A 20,000-nucleotide genomic window follows, 5' to 3' on the forward strand; every position below is an offset into this window, starting at 1 on the left:
ATTAAAAAATGTACATGGCCACCCAATTCACTCACGGTGACTCCAACCAGCTTACAGTCATAAAAGCCCAAATACAAAAAAGATGGATATATACAGATTGATACATTGAGATAGATAGATAGATAGTTAGATAGATGGAGATAGATAGATATACAGATAGATAAAAGGTAGATAGATATAGATGATAGTCAGACACAGATAAATAGATAGATAGATAGATAGATAGATAGATAGATAGATAGATAGATAGATAGATAGATAGACAGACAGACACAGTAGATGGATAGGATTGGATAGGTTAGGTAGGTAGGTAGACAGATACATAGATACATATAGGTAATTGGATGGATAGATACCGGTAGGTAGGTAGATACAGCAGATAGATAGATACAGTAGATGGATAGATAGATTGGACAGATAGATAGATAGATAGATAGATAGATAGATAGATAGATAGATAGATAGATAGATAGATGATAGATAGATACATAGATAGATAGATAGATAGATAGATAGATAGATAGATAGATAGATAGATAGATGAAAGATACATACAGATAGATGATAGATAGATAGATGATAGATAGAGAGATAGATAGATAGATAGATAGATAGATAGATAGATGAGATAGATAGATAGATAGATAGATAGATAGATAGATAGATAGATGATATATATATATATAGATAGATGATAGATAGATAGATGATAGATAGATAGATAGATAGATAGATAGATAGATAGATAGATGATAGATAGATAGATAGATAGATAGATAGATAGATAGATAGATAGATAGATAGATAGATAGATAGATAGATAGATAGATAGATAGATAGATAATTAGATGGATAAATAACGGTAGGTAGGTAAATATAATAGACAGATAGATACAGTAAATGGATAGATTAGAAAGATAGATAGATAGACAGACAGACAGACAGACAGATACACACAGTAGATTGATAGGGATTGGATAGATTAGGTAGGTAGGTAGGTAGATACATAGATCCATACATACAGATAATTGGGTGGATAGATACCAGTAGGTGGGTAGGTAGATAGGTAGGTAGATACAATAGATAGATATAGATAGAGTAGATAGATGATAGATAGAGTAGATAGAATAGATAGATGATAGATAGATAGATAGATAGATAGATAGATAGATAGATAGAGTTAGATGATAGATAGATAGATAGATAGATAGATAGATAGATAGATAGATAGATAGATAGATAGAGTAGATAGAGTAGATAGAGTAGATAGAGTAGATAGATAGATAGATAGATAGATAGAGTAGATAGATGATAGGTAGATAGGTAGATAGATAGATAGAAAGATAGACAGACAGACAGGTAGAGATATATAGATAGATGATAGATAGATAGATAGATAGATGATAGATAGATAGATAGATAGATAGATAGATAGATAGATAGATAGATAGATAGATAGAGTAGATAGAGTAGATAGATGATAGATAGATAGATAGATAGGTAGATGGATGATATAACTGGGGAAAAAGACAGTCCTTCATATAACTTGGCCCCAGACCTGGTAAGGCTTTCAAGGGGATAATGTGGCCCAGCATTGGGCTAGAACTATATAAATTTGTGTTTGTTTGTTTTTTAAATTCAAATTTTTAATCTTTTTTAAAATGCAAATTAATCGCTTCCCCCTTTCTAGTTCCCGCATCCCCGACATGAGATGAGACCCCCTATTTCTGCTTCTTGCTGGCAGGGTCTGCCAGGGTCTGGCCAGAAAGAGGTATTTTATACAACTCACTACTACGAACTAAGAATTTTGGCAGCCCCACAGATGGTAGTTGCCTTGGGACAAGGAGAGAGGAAATGAGGCAACGCGATCCCCGGGCACTGTGGTTTCCCCTTTAGCAGCTCATTTGGAAAAGAGGGAGAGGCGAGGGCTGGAACCGCCAACTGTGTCTACGACGGCCATGAGTTCATCTCTTGCTGCAAAGCACCGTTTCAGCTTTTAGAGGAATGTCTGGGATTGAGCACAAACCTTCCTGGGCTGCAATTCACTTTATCACGTATATATACGCATGGTGGGCTCCTTAGGGGGAGAAGGGGGGAGGGGGGTGTTTCTTACTGCTCTGTAAGCTTGGTAGCTTTTTTTGCAGGCTTTTCATGACCCAACTAGGGCACATCATCAGTGCTAGAAGGGTTTGCAGAGAGGAGGAGGGGAAGAGGAAGAGGAAAAAGGAGGAAGGGGGAAGGAGGAAGAAGAAGACGATGACTGGGGTCCTTACTGTTCTCTGAGCTGGATGGTTAGAAAACGTTTCCTCACCCAGCTAGAAGGGAGGGGAGGTTGGAGGGGGAATGGGAGGGAGTAGGAGAAGAGGAACAGCAAGAGGAAGAGGAGGAAGAAGAGGAGGAGGAGGAGGAGGAGGAGGAGGAGGAGGAGGAGGAGGAGGAAGAAGAAGAGGAGGAGGAAGAAGAACAGGAAGAGGAGGGAGGGAGGGGAAGGGGAAGGGGAGAAGGAAGAAGAGGAGGAGGAGGAGGAAGAAGAAGAGGAGGAAGAAGAACAGGAAGAGGAGGGAGGGAGGGGAAGGGGGAGAAGGAAGAAGAGGAGGAGGAGGAAGAAGAGGAGGAGGAAGAAGAACAGGAAGAGGAGGAGGGAGGGGAAGGGGAAGGGGGAGAAGGAAGAAGAGGAGGAGGAGGAGGAAGAAGAAGAGGAGGAAGAAGAAGAACAGGAAGAGGAGGGAGGGAGGGGAAGGGGAAGGGGGAGAAGGAAGAAGAGGAAGAGGAGGAGGAGGAAGAAGAGGAGGAAGAAGAAGAACAGGAAGAGGAGGGAGGGAGGGGAAGGGGGAGAAGGAAGAAGAGGAGGAGGAGGAAGAAGAGGAGGAGGAAGAAGAACAGGAAGAGGAGGAGGGAGGGGAAGGGAAGGGGGAGAAGGAAGAAGAGGAAGAGGAGGAGGAGGAAGAAGAGGAGGAAGAAGAAGAACAGGAAGAGGAGGGAGGGAGGGGAAGGGGGAGAAGGAAGAAGAGGAGGAGGAAGAAGAAGAACAGGAAGAGGAGGAGGGAGGGAAAGGGGAAGGGGGAGAAGGAGGAGAAGGAGGAGGAGGAGGAAGAGGAGGAGGAGGAGGAGGAGAAGGAGAAGGAGAAGGAGAAGGAGGAGAAAGAGGAGGAGGGTGGTCCTTATAGCTCTGTGAACTTGGTGGTTAGAAAACGTTTCCTCACCCAACTAGGGGACATCATCAGTGCTAGAAGGGAGTGGGGTTTGCTCTCACCACTGATTGTCTGATTTAGTAGTTTGTTCCCTTTAGGAATCCAAAAGACCAAAATACCTCCTTACCGGCAATCAAAACCCAGGGTAAGCAAGGGTTAACACCAAAATTAATATTAGACCAACAATCAAGAAGTAAACAATTTCCCAATCAAGGAGCAACCAACACAGCCAAACAAACGGTCACAACACCCTAATGAAGGAATTGCCAGGAAAAAAACAACAACGCTGCCACCAACACAGACAGGGCATGCCACGGTGTGTAAACAGAGAGCAAACCCCATTCTCTTCTAGCACTGATGACATTCCCTAGTTGGGCCATGAAACGTCTACAAGAAAACCAAGCCCAGAGAGCACCAAGGACCCCACCGTCCTCTTCCTCCTCCTCCTTCCTTCTTTTTCTCTGCAAACTCCATTCCCTTGTAGCACTGATGATGTTATGTTACTAGCTGGGTCATGAAGCAAGAAAATCACCAAACTCAGAGAACACAAGGATTCCCCCAGTCCTTTTTTCTTCTTCTTCTTCTTCCTCCTCCTCCCTTCTTCTTTGCAAACTCCACCCCCTCCTAGCACTCACAGTGTTACCAAGCTGGTCATGAAACGTCTGCAAGAAAACCACGAAGCTCAGAAAGCACCAAGGACCCCAAAGTCCTCCTCCCACTCCTCTCCACAAACCCCACTCCCTTCTAGCACTGATGAGGTTCCCAAGTTGGGTCGCGAAACGTCTTCAAGAAAACCACCCAGCTCAGAGAGCACCCAGGATCCCAACCCCTCCCCGGTCCTCCTCCTCCTCCTCCTCCGATTCTCACTCTTTAACCCTGACCTACAAATACTCCCTTTCATTTTTTTAAGCTCAAACCGCCCAAGGAGCTGCTGATCCAGTTCTACAGAGGAATTATTGAGCCTGTCATCTGCACCTCTATCACTGCCTGGTTTGGTTCTGCAACCCAACAGGACAGACACAGACTCCAGAGAGGAATTAGGACTGCAGAAAAAACAATTCTATTCTATTCTATTCTATTCTATTCTATTCTATTCTATTCTATTCTATTCTATTCTATTCTATTCTATTCTATTCTAATGCTATATTTTATTATTCATTCTATTCTATTCACGTTCTATTCTATTCTAATTCTATATTTTATCTATATTTTATTATTCTATTCTATTCTAATGCTATATTTTATTATTCTATCCTATTCTATTCACATTCTATTCTATTCTAATTCTATATTTTATCTATATTTTATTATTCTATTCTATTCTATTCTATTCTAATGCTATATTTTATTATTCATTCTATTCTATTCACGTTCTATTCTATTCTAATTCTATATTTTATCTATATTTTAATATTCTATTCTATTCTATTCTAATGCTATATTTTATTATTCTATTCTATTCTATTCACATTCTATTCTATTCTAATTCTATATTTTATCTATATTTTATTATTCTATTCTATTCTATTCTATTCTATTCTATTCTATTCTATTCTATTCTATTCTAACGCTATATTTTATTATTCATTCTATTCTATTCTATTCTATTCTAACGCTATATTTTATTATTCATTCTATTCTATTCTATTCTATTCTATTCTATTCTATTCTATTCTATTCTATTCTATTCTATTCTATTCTATTCTAACGCTATATTTTATTATTCTATTCTATTCTATTCTATTCTATTCTATTCTATTCTATTCTATTCCATTCCATTCCATTCCATTCCATTCCATTCTACTCTACTCTACTCTACTCTACTATTGAGCGGTATATACAGTGGTAAATACAACCTTATATCAAAAAAAGTCCCTTGAGAGAACAAACACAGGTGGGACTGGCAATGCAAAGCTCCCCGTTCAAAGCCTCCCAGCTCCGCGTAGCCAGGGCTGACCTCAGAATCCCCTCACATTTGCTCAGGGTCTGGCTGCCTCCTGCCTCCCGCCCCCACCCCCTTTGAGATCTCTGCCCCCCTCCCTCCGGTGCCCCTGCCGGCACGCCAAAGAGATACCTGTAATTCCTTTATCCAGGAGCAATGCCAGTAAGAGAGGCCAACCCATTTGACAAAGAATTCGCGCTCCGAACGTCCCTGGAGCAACTTGGGAGGCGGGTCGTCTGGGTTGCTGTCAGGGGGCAGCGGGACCGCAACCGGCGTGGGGGGCTCGCCCCACCGCCAGTGGAGGATCTTCTGGACACGGCCTTTTAGCATGGGGCACTGCGAAGAGGAAGAAGGAGCCATCAGAAATCAGGGCACTGATCTCGCCCACCTGCCCTCCTGGAGACAATACAGGTAATTCCTTCACTTACAACAGTTCATTTAGCGACCAACATTACAGCCGCACTGAAAAAAAAAGGGGGAGGGCTGTTTTGACCTGCTTTCACGCCTACGGCCATCGCAGCAACCCCCCACGGTCACGTGAAATTCAAAATTCAACATCGCCGCAGTTCTTAAATGAGCCGCGCGGTTCTTCAGTCAACCTGGCTTCCCTTTGCTTGTCAAAAGTTCGCCAAAGAGGAATCACGAGGACTCCCAAGATGCTGCGGCCGTCACAAAGGCGAGTCAGCTGTGTCAAGCATCCGAAGGTAAGCTCCCGTGACCGTGGGGAATGCTGGGACAGTCGTTAAGTGTGACGAGTGGCCCTAAGTCGCTTTTTTGCAATGCCGTTGAAACTTCGAAAGGCCGCTCAATGAACTTTGTTGAGGACCACCAGAGGTATATGCATTTCAAGATAGAGGGTGAGGGGTGAGGAACCCTCTCCCTCCCAGTCTCCCTGGTCATCCCGCCCTCCGGAATCCTTCCCCAGTCCCCTTCCTCACCGTGCAGCGGGGACACAGCCATTCCCCGTTGGGGATCTCCGGGAGAGGTGGGTTGAGGCAGTGGATGTGATAGGAAGAGATGCAAGCGTCGCAGCACAGGAGCTCCCCGCCGTCCTTGCAGACCCGGCAGTATTCCATGTGGTCGTCCTCCTCTTCCTTCCCTGGCCCAGCTCGGCCAGATCCTCGCCCTCCTCCTCCTCGGCCCACTGCACTGCATCTTTTCTCCTAAGCCAGGACACGACAACCCCACCACCACCACAAAAAGAGACACACACACACACACACACACACACACACACACAGAGAGAGAGAGAGAGAGAGAGAGAGAGAAAGAGAGAGAGAGAGAGAGATGGATTATGGAACGATGGTTCAGCCCAGAGCAGGGCTGGGGAGTCCAAATGAAGAGGAAGTAAACTCCGGCAATGATGTGCAAGAACTTTGAAAAAGGGGGGTTAAACATTTGGGGTGGTCCAGAACCACTTGCTAGAATTCAGGATTCGATATAAAGAGTATCCGAGGGAGGCTCAGTGGCTCAGACGCTGGGCTTGTCGATCAGAAAGGTCGGCAGTTCGGCGGTTCGAATCCCTAGCGCCCCGTGACGGAGTGAGCTCCCGTTCCTTGTCCCGGCTTCTGCTAACCGAGTCGTTCGAAAGCACGCAAATTTTTTAAAAATGGAAGGTAGAAAAATAGGGACCCCTTTGGTGGGAAGGGAACAACGTTCCGTGCGCCTTCTTTGGCGTTTAGTCCTGCCGGCCACAGGACCACGGAGACGTCTTCGGACAGCGCTGGCTCTTCTTCGGCTTTGCAACGGAGAGCCGGAAACGACTGGCACGGATGCGCGAGGGGAACCTTGACCTTTGCTTAAAAGAGATCCGGTTCCAGATCTCTGCAGGCCCCCCAGCATGACTCTCCCTCTTTACGGGTAGTCCTCGGCTTACGACCCTTTTAGGTTCAGCCTAAAATTCCCATCAGGGAGCAAGACGGAGGCGAAGGGAACTTTGTCCCCATTTCGACCACCTGTCTTATCACGGTTGTTAAGCGAATGGCTGCCGTGGTTTAACACAGTCGCACCGCTGTTAAAGGAATCCGGCTTCCTTACTGACCTTGCCTGGCAGAAGGGGGATCACGTGACCCGCTTCCCCCACCCCCACCCCCCGGGGGGGATGCTGCGACTGTTGTAAATACGAATCGGTTGCCAAGCGTCCGGGTTTTGATCACGTGACCACAGGGATGGTGCAACATATGCGAGCAGGAAAAACGGCCATGAGTCGCATTTTTTCAATGCCGTTGTAACCTTGAACGGCTGTAAGTCAAGGAACTACCCGTACTGTAGAGATGAGAGACGCCTTCGCAGGGCAGAAACATAACAGAACAACAGAACTGGAAGGGACCTCGGAGGTCTTCTAGTCCAACCCGCTGCTCAAGCAGGAGACCCTACCCCGGGAGTCTTCAAACTTGGTAGCTTTAAGACTTGTGGACCCCCAACTCCCCGAATTCCTCCTCCAGTCATGTCGGCTCAGGGATTCTGGGAGCTGGAAGTCCACAAGTCTTAAACTTGCCAAGTTTGAAGATCCCTGCCCTCCACCATTTCCCACAAATGGCTTTCCAGTCTTTTCTTGAAAGCCTCCAGGGATGGAGCACCCATGACTCCAGAAGCCAACAGAACCTCAGAGCTGGAAGGGACCTTTGAGGTCTTCTAGTCCAACCCCTGCTAGGAGGGACAACCCAAAGGCAGGGAACCCCGAGGCACCTGAGCAGACAGGTGTCCTTCCTGAAACCCCAGCTCGTCTCCGTGTGCCTGTGCACGTAGCAGCCCCCCTCACTCCACAGTCCCTTCCTTTCCACCCTCCCTGGCCCACCCACCCCAATTTCCTAAAGGAACCAGGCACACCCACGGGAATCCGCCCGGGTGCAGTCATTCAGCAGAAATCCCAATTTCCCAGGGGGTTTGGATGCATCTCTAGGCAAAGCAGGGAAGGAGGGCTGGATGCCCACTTGTATTTGGTTTGCCAGTCACATGGCCACGCCCATCCAAGACACACGGCCACCTGGCCACGCCCACCCAAGTCACATGGCCACCTGGCCACGCCTACCCAAGTCACATAGCTGTCTAGCCACGCCCACCCAGTCACATGGCCACCTGGCCACACCCACCCAAGTCACATGGCCACCTGGCCACACCCACCCAAGTCACACGGCCACCTGGCCACACCCACCAAGTCACATGGCCACCTGGCCACGGCCACCTGGCCACACCCACCCAAGTCACATGGCCACCTGGCCACGCCCACCCAAGTCACATGGCCACCTGGCCACACCCACCCAAGTCACATGGCCACTTGGCCACGCCCACCCAAGTCACATAGCTGTCTAGCCACGCCCACCCAAGTCACATGGCCAGGCCCACTGAAGTCACATGACCACCCGGCCACCCCCACCAACAAAACCACGCCCACCAACTAAGCCACCCCCACAGAACCAGTTGTTAAAAATGTGAATCCCACCACATCCAACTGGAGGGTTGGGAGAGGGGGGCTACTGGGAGAGGTTGCCCGTGGTGCAGCCAAGAGGCAAGGAAGAAAGGCGAGCGGCTTACGCAGTGAGGGCAGCTCCATTTGCCCTGGGGGGCCTTGTCTAGCTCCGGGTCCAGGCACACCAGGTGATAAGCTCTGGGACACGAGTCGCACAGGATGATCTCCCCGCCCTGCTGGCACACCCGCAATAGTCTTGGTGGTCGGTCTCGTAGCCGCCGGCCTCTTCTTCACCGGCAACTGCCAACCCGGGGGAGGGGAGAGAGAGAAAGGGAAAAAGGGGGAGAGGGGTCATCCCTGGCGTCCCACCACACGTGCTGTCTGCTCTGGTCCTTTTTATAGAGGAAACCCTCCAGCATTATCTTGCTACGGACCAAAAGTGGTGGTGGGGGGGGAAGTCTGTCCTTTTTCAACAACAAATGCCTTTTTTCTCCTTGTCAGTTAGAAGTTAATCGGGTGTCCCCTTCCTGCCTTGGCGATCGGAGAAGGCCTTGCTACATCTGCCTCCTGTTGTGGCCCACCTGCGGCCAGCCCTGAGCTGGCAGCAGATTCGGACAGCGAAGGAGGTTGGGGAGGAACCTGGGCCAGTCCTGGAGTCTGGGGAAGGCTCGGACGAGGGCTCTGCGTCGGAGGCAGAGACGGGGCCAGGGCCGTCTGGACATTTCCCAGCTGCCTTCAGAGTCGGAGATCAGTGGGGAAGAAGAGCAGCTGGAGCCTGTTCCCAGTGTGTGCATGCACAGAGCTGCCAGAAGAACAGAACAGCTATGGAACAAGGATCGACTCATGAGTAAAGGCATGGGTCAGGGGTAGTCAACCTTTTAATACCTACCGCCCACTTTTGTATCTCTGTTAGTAGTAAAATTTTCTCTAACCGCCCACCGGTTTCACAGTAATGGTGATTTATAAAGTAGGGGACAAAACCTCTACCGCCCACCATGAAAGCTGGAACACCCACTTGTGGGCGGTAGGGACCAGGTTGTTGACTCCCACTGGCATAGGTGGACAGTGAATGGCCCCTCCCATAGGGAATAAAGAGGAGTGGGGTGGGGTTGCAGGAGACAATTCGTTCAAATTCCTTTGGGTGAAGATCTGTTCCTGGCTCCTTGCCAAGTATTATTATCTGCCACAGCATGGCGTTTGGAAACTATCGGCCTGGCAACTCTCCCAGTCTAATAAGTCTGTGGTTGTGAAGTATCATGAAAGACTGTGTTTGCCAGGACTTTGCCGGAGAGGAATTCCCTTCAACCTAAATAAAAGGGGTTTTGATTGGGATGAGGATTCGGCTTCGTGATCTTAGGGAAGCCTAGGTCAGAAACCTCCCCAGGTGATAGCCTTAACCTCACCTTTCTTCTTCTTTCGTCCAGGTCGACCTCGCCTGACTTTCTTGACCCTTCCTGAACTATCCGAACGCACGGAAGAACTGTGAACACTGGAGTTGTCCAGGTCGGATTCTTCTTCCGGTTCTGCCACCTCGTCGCTCTGAAACAAATGCTGTACATAACCGGAGCGGCCCTCCATTAGGAAAAAGCCACAAAGAGGCCGAGATGAAGAGGGACGGTGGGAAGGGAACGGGAAGGAAAGGGAGGCGGGGTATCCCCAACTTCGGAGCTACGGCCCAAAAAGCCAGCGGAAAGAAGCAAGGAGAAGCTTTCCACCCGACCCCCATCCAACTACGAGAGGTTCGACCAACTACAGAATTGACCAACCTAGTTCAGCTATAAAAGAGGTTGGATCTTGGGGACTGCATGCAGATCTATGTCACATGGCAAAGGTGGAAGGATGGGAAGAAAGGCTATGAAGGTGGATGTTATAAACAAGCAGGCAGTCGCAACCATGCAACCAGAATTTTCTGCCGCAGTCCATCAAAGGAATCTCAAGCCAAGGGTCCCACCAGCACTGCCAGGGCTTAGAACAAGGGTGTCCAACTCTGGCAACTTTAAGGCTTGTGGACTTCAATTCTCAGAATTGAATTCAAAGTTTTCAACTCCCAGAATTGAACTCCCAGAATTACATTCAAAACTCACCCACTCCCAGAAATTAAACTCAAGGTTTTCGACTCCCAGAACTGAACACAAAAATCTTCCAACTCCCAGAACCGAACTCAAAATGTTCAACGCCCAGAACTGAACTCAAAATCTTCCAACTCCCAGAATTGAACTCAAAAGTTTTCAACTCCCCGAAAACTCCAAAGTCTTTAAATCTGTGGACTCCCAAATTCCCAAAGCTCCCTAACCAGGCTGTGGGGAATTGAAGTGCACTGTCTTAAAAAGTTGCCAAGGTTGGAAGTCACCCCTGGCTTAAGAGTCATCTGGCTGGTGGCTGGTGGCAACCTGCACGGCGTGCATAATTGAAATTAAAGAGCTTAATTTCCAGAACGGCCGTCAGCCACAGGAATTAGCTCGCTTTGAGATGGACTGGCAGTCTCTTTCCCCCAAAAAGAGCCAAAAAAAAAAAAAAAGAGCTCTTCTTCCCGGCTTAATTTTGCCCAGAAACGCCAAGGTCAGCTCAGGGTTCACATTCACACACGTACAACTCCCAACGGAAGCGCGCCTCTTACTGAGCTGCTCTTTTTGCGCTTCCCGCCAATCACGCCCAACTTGATCTTCAGGGCGCCATCTTCTTCCCCTTCCCCTTCCTCTTCATCTCGGGGACGCGAGGGCTTTTACTCCTCTTCTTGTGGCCAGGTCCTGGGGGTGGGGGGAGAAAAGGACCTTTGGGGTTGAACGGTCAACATTTGGCCCTGCTCAGAAATGAGCCGCGGTCGTTCCGGGGACACTCTGAAGCGGCAAGCAGATGGCAAACCTTGGCAAGAGAGGCTCGGCAATAATTACATCCCGACGAGACGCTTGCAGGAAAAAAGCCTCTTGGCTGCCGTCCTGTCCGCTCTAAAAGGTAAAAAAGTAAAGGTTCCCCTCCTCGCGCACCCGTGCTAGTCGTTTCCGGCTCTAGGGGACGTTGCCCATCTCCGTTACAAAGCCGAAGAGCCAGCCCCGTCCGAAGACGTCTCCGTGGCCATGTGGCCGGCAGGACTAAATGCCAGAAGGCGCACAGAACGTTGTTTACCTTCCCACCCTATTTTTCTACTTGCAATTTTTTTTTTTTTTACATGCTTTTTGAACTGCTAGGTTGGCAGAAGCTGAGACAAGGAACAGGGAGCTCCCTCCATTACATGGCGCTAGGGGATTCGAACCGCCGACCTTTACTGATCGGCAAGTGCAGCGTCTTAGCCGCTGAGCCACCACGTCCCTCCTCCTCTCCACTCTGCTCACCTGCACAGAACCAAACCTGGGGGGAGGGGAAAACGTGACGGAGGAGGGGTAGACCGCTCAAAGTTGGCCCTTTTCCGTTTCTCCGGGAAGGTTGGAGCCTGCCCAGCGGAAGCGTGGAAGGCCGAGGGACGCGTAACCCCAGGTTGAGGGCGAACAACTTAGGCCGAAGTTTGCCCAAGGAAGCAAGTGGCCTCTTTATAGAGGAACACCCCATGCTTGACCTCTGAACTCTGAGAGCCAGGTAAAAGCTCAGGTCTTCTGCTTTTAGGTCCAGGATGCAACGCCCTGACTCTTGACCTTCATCCTGGAACTATCTCAACCCTGAAATATGGGCACACTCTCCTATTTGTGGAGTCCTTCATGTTCTCTGGTGGTTTTCTTGCAGAGGTTCCGTGACCCAACTAGGTAACATTACCAGTGCTAGAAGCACCTGAGGGCAGGATGGGTGGAAGCTAAGAGGAGCAACCTAGAACTAAGGAGAAATTTCCTGACAGTGAGGACTATTAACCAGTGGAACTACTTGCCACCAGAAGTTGTGGATGCTCCAACACTGGAGGTTTATAGGAAGAGAATAGACAACCATAGGGTCTCTCCTGCTTGAGCAGGGGGATGGACTAGAAGACCTCCCAAGGTCCTTCCAACTCTGTTATTCTACATAAGAAAGGAGTGGGGTTTGCAGAATGGAGGGAGGAGGGGGAGAGAGGAGAGATGAGGAGGAGGAGGAGGAAGAGGAGGAGGAGGAGGAGGAGGAGGAGGAGGAGGAGGAGGAGGAGGAGGAGGAGGAGGAGGAGGAGGAGGAGGAGGAGGACAGTGATGACAACTCTGGGGTCCTTCTCTGAGCTTGGTAATTTTCTTGCAGACATTTAATGGCCCAACTATCTAACATCATCAGTGCCAGAAGGGAATGAGGTTTGCTCCCTATCTATATACACAGTCGCCTGCCCCGCCCAGGTTGGTAGATGCGTAGTAGCTTCCTTGGTTGTTGTTTGATTGGGGTTTTCCGCTTCACTGCTTGTCTGGGGTTAATCCCTGCTTATCTGGGTATGAGCTGTTGGAGAATTGTGTGCTCTGGCCTCTTCGTAGCACTGGTGATATGATCTAGGCGGGTCACGAAACATCGGATGTGCAAATTGGAGGCCAGTCCTCTCTACACAGAAAACCACCAAGTGCAGGGAGCACAAAGCGCCCCACAATCCCCCCTTCTCCTCCTCCTCTCCAAACACACCCCTCCCTTTCTAGCATGGGTGATGTTCCCTAGTTGGGTCATGAAACGTCTGCAAGAAAACCACCCAGGCTCGGAGACCAGCAAAGCCCTCGCAGTGCTTCCTCTCCTCCTCCAATCTTTCCTCTCCTCCACAACTCCATTCTAGCACGGGTGAGGTTTCCTAGCTGGCCCATGAAACATCTGCAAGAAAACTAGAGAGCGCTAAGGACCCCAGAGTTCAACCCCAAGCTACAAAACTTCTCTTCACAACTTCTCTTTCTTAGCCAATGCCAATATTCTCTATGGGTGACGGCTGGTCTCTGCGCATCGGACAGCTGACTTGACCCCTCCAGAAACTGCCCCCTCTCCGTGTCCCCCCACCCCTCCGGGGAAAAGCTACTACTCACCTTTGCCCTCTTTGGTTTTGGCTTTGCGGATGGGAAGAGGCTGAGCCGGGGCTGCAGCAGGTGTTGGGGCTCAGGTGAAGGGATCACAGCCGACACGGCAGCTGAGACTTGTTCTGCTACGGCGGCCGCAGCGGGCGGCCGCAGCAGCCACGGCGCCGTCGATCCTTTGAAAGGGTTGTTGGCACTGAATTCTCGCCACTTGGCCCCCATAATGGTCATCATTTTGGACATGGGGATCTTGGGATTCTTTTTGGCAATGAGAGGCCTGGAGGGAGGAGAAAGGGGGTGGGGGGTGGGGAAAAGGGTCAAACAAACTCAAAAGAGAACCTAAGCACAAATTTCATGGATAAAAACCCTAAAGGGGAAATCAAGAAGCGTGGGAAACAGTGAAAGATGCGATAATAAAAGCCCAGTCCAACACAACTGGAAAAGAAAAACAAGAAATCCAAGAAGCTGCACAAAGATACCTTCGATAAACTGAAAGACAAAAGGGATTGAGTACAAAAATGGAAAGGGGGACACCTCGCTAGTGCAGAATATCGGCAGGTAGTCTGAATCTGCAAAGATTTAAGTTTTTGAAAGATGAAGAGCCGATCCTCCGCCTTGAATTACGACCTAACGGGCGCCTAGATGGCCAGACCAACATTCCCTCGCCTTTCTTTTCGTGAAAAAAGACTAAGAGGCCCACCACAGAATGGCCCCAAGGTGCCTTATTTATTTTTTTTCCAAGAGGCAACTAGGCCTTTTGGGTTCTTTTCCTTGAAGACGTTTTGCTTCTCCTCCTAGGGGCTTCTTCAGCTCTGAGTTGGATGGAGGATGGAAGGACTGGTACGCCTTGCGGACAGCTGGCCATTCGCATCCTTTTTGAGAGACCCGTTGAGGCCGCTTGGAGGTTTGTCTGTGTCCTCAGGGTCACCTGAGTGGTGCAAATGGGTGGTGGAGCCTTCTTGGGGGGGCGAAAGGAGCTGCGTTGTGGAGTTGTGCTTCTTGCAGGATCCCAAAAGAGGGCCAACAGAACTATTTTTATCAGGTTCTAAAAGGGAACGTGAGGATGGAGCCACTGAGGGGGGGTCCAACAAACGCTCTAAAAACAGTTTAGGCTGGAAATCTCCGAACATACCACATCAGACGCTGGGGAAGAAGTGGGGGGAAATATAAAATTAAAAATGGCTAGCCGAGATAAGAGGGAGCCTGCTCCTCCAGAGAGCTGCAGCATCACACAGCAATTGCTTCCGCTCCCTCCTCCCCCAGGAATCAGACACACACACACACAAACACACACACACAGAGCACACCAAAGTAGAGGATTAAAGGGGCTCTTATCCAGTCTCCAGGGAAGACAAGAACTGCCAAACTGGAACAGGCCAACGCTCCATTTAATCCGACCGGGGCCCGATGGGGCGCTCGAGCGAGTGGGAGGAACGATGTTGAAATCTTGGCAGAGCGAGCCCAGAGGCACAAGCTTCCTGATGTTCTCACCCACCCACTCACAACCCCCCCCTTCATCTCATCCCCCCCCCCCCAAGCAGAAGACATCCATCATTTGCAATTGTTCTGCTCGTGGGCTGTCAACACTGACAGCCTGTAGGATGATGTCTGACCTGACATGGGGGGGGAAGGGGGGGGGGCTTCAGCCTACCAAGAGCATTGGTTGAAAATGGGATGAGGTCTGGGCAAAGGGGTTCGGCTAAAATGCCTCCGAGGTCCCTTCCAACCCTGTCGCTCTGTGAGGCTGACTAGCTTGCCTCCAGAAGTTGTGGGTTGGACTAGAAGACCTCCGAGGTCCCTTCCAACTGTTATTTCAAAAAGGAGGAGGAGAAGGAAGAAGAGGAGAGGAAGAGGAGGAGGAAGAAGAGGAAGAGGAGGAGGAGGAAGAGGGGAGAAGGAGGAGGAAGAGGAAGAAGAGGAGGAAGAGGAGGAAGAGGAGGGGAGGAAGAAGAGAAGGAAGAGGAGGAAGAGGAGATGGAGGAAGAAGAGGAGGAGGAAGAAGAGGAGGAAGAGGAAGAAGAAGAGAAGGAGGAAGAGGAGAAAGAGGAGAGAAGAAGAGGAGGAGGAGGAGGAGGAAGAAAAGAAGGAGGAGAGGAAAAGGAAGAGGAGGAGGAGGAAGAGGGGGAGGAAGAAGACGAGAAGGAGGAGGAGAGGAAGAGGAGGAGGAGGAAGAGGAAGGAGAAGGAGGAGGAAGAGGAAGAGGAAGAAGAAGAGGAGAAGGAGAAAGAGGAAGAGGAGGGAGGAGGAAGAGGAGGAAGAAGAAGAGGAGGAGGAAGAAGAGAAGGAGGAGAGGAAAAGGAGGAGGAGGAAGAGGAAGAGGAAGAAGAGAAGGAGGAGAGGAAGAGGAGGAGGAGGAAGAGGAAGAGGAAGAAGAGAAGGAGGAAGAGGAGGAAGATGAAGAGAAGGAGGAGAGGAAGAAGAGGAGGAGGAAGAGGAAGAGGAAGAAGAGGAGGAAGAGAAGGAAGAAGAAGAGAAGGAGGAGGAGGAAGAGGAGAGGAGGAGGAGAGGAAGAGGAGGAGGAAGAAGAGGAAGAGGAGGAGGAAGAGGAGAAGAAGAGAAGAGGAGAAGAAGTAGAGGAGGAGGAAGAGGAGGAGGAGGAGGAGGAGGAAGAGGAAAGAAGGGCCTCCTGCTTGAGCAGGGGGTTGGACTAGAAGGCCTCTAAAGTCCCTTCCAACTCTATTATTCTTTGGTCTATGGATCCCTGGGCTGGCAGAAAATCACAGCAGGACCAACCTAGCTTAGGTCTGCACAGTTAGTCCTCCAATTACAACAGCCCATTTAGTGACCATTCGAAATGAGAACGGCACAGGAAAAAAAAGTGGCCCCTGGGGCCAGGGCTGTTTTTCACCCTTACCACCGTTGCAGCATCCCCACGGTCACCTGACCAAGGATTCGACAGCTTGCAACTGGTTCCTATTTATGATGGTCACAGCATCCCGGCCACACGTGATCCCCCTGTTTTTGCAGGGGGAAACCTCCCGAAAAGCAAAGTCCAGGGGGGAATCCGCCCGATTCACTGAACGACCAGGGTCATCAAACTGAATTAGCTGCAGGGATGGCTTTAACTGCATGAACGTCAGAGCTCCTTTCCTTCTTCTGATCACACTTGGAATCCCTTCCGTTTTGACTCAGACACGGCTTGCCCGACAACTATGGTCGTGCCGTTGGATCACAGCGGAACAGAAACGTAGATGCTTTTACAAACCACGGTTTGGAAGACCATTGCATTGTAGAAATCGTAAGCCGCGTTAAAAAAATAGGCAGGATAATAGCGTGTAAAAGGCAGGAAAGTATATGCCCTCTTTCCTTAACTCAGGAATGCCCAATGGTTGGTTTTGGGTTTTTTTTCCAGACCAAAAGTCATTCTTGGACCTTGAATGCCATGTAAGGAGCTATGTAGGTAGTCCTCGACTTACGACTGTGATTGAACCCAAAACTTGCTAAGCGAGACATTTGTGAAGTTTTGCCCCACATTACGACCTTTCTTGCCTTTTTCTAGAGTCTCAAGATGTTGAGACTCTAGAAAAAAATGCAGAGAAGAGCCATCAGGATGATGAGGGGACTGGAGGCTAAAAGATACGATGAACGGTTGGAGGAACTGGGCCTGGCTGGACTAGGGAAGAGAAGCACCAGGGGAGACAGGAGAGCAGCCTTCCAATATTTGAGGGGCTGCCACAGAGAGGAGGAAGGGGGTCAAGCTATTCTCCAAGGCCAGACAAGCAACAATGGATGGAAACTGATCAAGGAGAGATTCAACCTGGAAATAAGGAGAAACTTTCTGATCGTGAGAACAGTCAACCAGTGGAACAGAAGTTGCCTTCAGAAGTTGGGGGAGCTTCATCCCTGGAGGCTTTCAGGAAGAAACTGGACTTCCATCTGTCAGAAATGGTGTAGGGTCTCCCGCTTGGGTACCTTCCGACTTTGATTATCTGTTAAATCTGTTATTCTATTCTATTCCAATTCTATTCAAGTCACCATTTTCTGCAATGAAACAGCCTCAAGCAAAACTTTCCTAATCTACAGAGTAAGATACTATCCTAATCTTGAATAAGTATAATTTGTATCCAGGTAAATCAGATCATGAAATTGTTGCCACAGCTGTTCAGTGAATCACTGCAGTCGGTAAGTTAAGTGACCTGGATGTTAAAATGATTCTGGTCGCAAAAGGAGACCACATGACTCCGGGGCACTATGACCGTCACAAATATGAGTCAACGGTCAAGCAGTCTGAATGTTGATCAGGTGATCCTGGGGGATGCTGCAAAGATCTTAACTGCAAAAAAAAGGGTCATCAGGTCTTTTTTTTTTTCCAGTGCTGTTGTAACTTTGAATGGTCACTAAAACGAACTGTTGTAAGTCAAGGACTGATAAGAAACGGCCAGGACAAAGACAACGTAAGGTCGGAACAAAAATGAAATCTGATATGATTTAATGTGAGGCCTCTCTATATCAGAGGAAGGTGAATACCATAATTTTTTTCCCTCTCTTCTATTACATTAGGGTGAAGAAAAAAAAATCAATTTGGGGAGGGGGGCACATTTTTCCAGTCTGGGGGTGGCGGGTGGGGGGGTGGGCTTTCCTTCCAACCATTTTAAAATTTATCCCGGCCTGCTCCTTGCTGCCTGGCGCTATATGATCTCATTATTTTTTTGACGAGGGGATCGGGGCCCGGTTTAATTATTGATGGTCGATACCCTCCCACAATGCACCGCAAGACGGGCGATTAAAGGAGAAGGAGAGATGCCATTAAAGAAATACGAGCTTGGAGCTTTTAAAAAAAAGGAGAAAGGGGGGGAGAGAGAGAGAGAGAGAGAGAGAGAGAGAGAGAGAGAGAGAGAGAGAGAGAGAGAGAGAGAGAATTAAAAAAAATAGATAGATAAGATATGCTAGCCGGATCTGAATTTATTTAATTTCAAAATGGTTTCCAAGAAATAGGCGTGTCTCAGGAACAAAGGCAAGCCTGAATAACAACAACAACAGCAAAACAAAAAAAAAAAAACACCACGGCACAGCGGGGTCCGGGGCCATGTGTGTGTGTGTGTGTGTGTGTGTGTGTGTGTGTGTAGGGGTGTGTGTGTAAAGAATGTGGCAGAGGAGGGGGCGGGACGGGGGGGGGGGAACGGAGGAGGAAGGCTCAAGGATAAAACCACAAGATAAAAGGGAAAAGGGCCTCCGTGGCTGATGATTGTTTCGAGGTCGCTGGAGCCAGATGGGAATTAATTCCGCATCCAGGCAGAGTTGAAAGGGAAAAAGAACAAGAGAAAAAAACACAGAGGTAGAATATTAAAAGCAGATCGAGGAAATCGAAGGTGGTGGGTCGGGGGCGGGGGGGACGAGACGATTAGGGACCGGAGGATAAAACACACAAAAAGAAGAACGGTGGCAGGAATTGGGGATGTCTCGTTTGGAGAAAGGAAGGATTTGGGGGTGGCAATGATAGGAGTTATCCGGGATTTGAAGGGCGGCTACAAAGAGAAGCCGGGGTGGGGAAATCAAATTATTTTCCAAAGCGCCCGAAGGCAGGAGGAGGAGCAGCAAATGGAAACTGATCGAGGAGAGAAGAAACCTGAAATTGAGGAGGAATTCCCTTAAAAAACGAGGACGATTCACCCGTGGAACAACTTGCCACCAGAACTTGTGGGCGCTCCGTCACTGGGGGGTTAAGAAGAAGACTGGGCAGCCGTTTGTCCAGAATGGGATAAGGGTCCCTGGCTTGAGCAGAGGGTTGGACTAGAAGACCTCCCAGGTCCCATCCAACGGTTATTTCGAAAAGGAGGAGAAAGGGTTCCTTCCGATATTCTGTTACTCTAACGAAGGACTAGGGTGACCTAGTCGTGTTCCAGTATTTGAGGGGCTGCCTTAAAGAAGAGGGGGGGGGGTCCAACTATCCCGCAAAGCCCCTCAGGGCGGGGCAAGAAGCAACGGATGGAAACTCATCCAGGGGAGAAGCAACCTGGAATTTCCTGACAGCGAGAGCAATCAGCCGGCGGAACTGCTTGCCACCAGAAATTGCGAGCGCTCCAACACTGGCCGGCACATATGCACACCACAGATCCACTTGTGTGAACAGGGGGTTGGTGTAGCACACGCATTCACACCGGCCCACCCCTCACATGGCCTGGTCTCCCTTTCTTAGGGCAGAATCAGTGAACTAACTGGAGGTTGTAACTATGCGTCCCCCTTCTCTCCCCCCCCATAGAGAAAAAGGACCGTAGGACTATAACACAGGTAGTCCTCCACTTACGACCCCCATTGAGGCCCAATCGAGACAGTTGTTGAAGTGAGCTTTGCCCCCTGAAGGGCCAACATTTGGGAAGTGAATCGCTGCAGCTGTTAAAGGAGTAACACGGTCATTAAGTGAATCCGGCTTCCTCGTTTATGTTTGCTTGTTGGAAGGCCAGAAAAGGGTGTGATCCCCTAGGACACTGTGGCCGCCATAAATACAAGTTCCGCTGCTAGAGGTCTGAATCCTGACCGTGTCTGCCAAAGGAGAACGCTGCCAACGGTCGTAAGGGTGAAAAACAATCATA

General features: G+C 49.1%; 1 protein-coding gene across 1 annotated transcript in view; it reads right to left on the minus strand.

The window, feature by feature from the left end:
• CHD3 (chromodomain helicase DNA binding protein 3) overlaps positions 1 to 20,000 on the minus strand; it is an 88,211-nt gene that overhangs the window by 42,425 nt on the left and 25,786 nt on the right. The window contains 10 exon segments of the mRNA XM_087946169.1: positions 5,266 to 5,469; positions 6,072 to 6,229; positions 6,232 to 6,288; positions 8,661 to 8,789; positions 8,792 to 8,842; positions 9,946 to 10,093; positions 11,160 to 11,209; positions 11,212 to 11,289; positions 13,483 to 13,533; positions 13,536 to 13,747. Coding sequence (XP_087802295.1) covers positions 5,266 to 5,469; positions 6,072 to 6,229; positions 6,232 to 6,288; positions 8,661 to 8,789; positions 8,792 to 8,842; positions 9,946 to 10,093; positions 11,160 to 11,209; positions 11,212 to 11,289; positions 13,483 to 13,533; positions 13,536 to 13,747 — 1,138 coding nt within the window.

The sequence above is a fragment of the Notechis scutatus genome, chromosome Z, assembly GCF_049901735.1.
Source record: "Notechis scutatus isolate UNSWTSFEM ecotype Mainland chromosome Z, rNotScu1.2, whole genome shotgun sequence".
NCBI lineage: Eukaryota > Metazoa > Chordata > Lepidosauria > Squamata > Elapidae > Notechis > Notechis scutatus.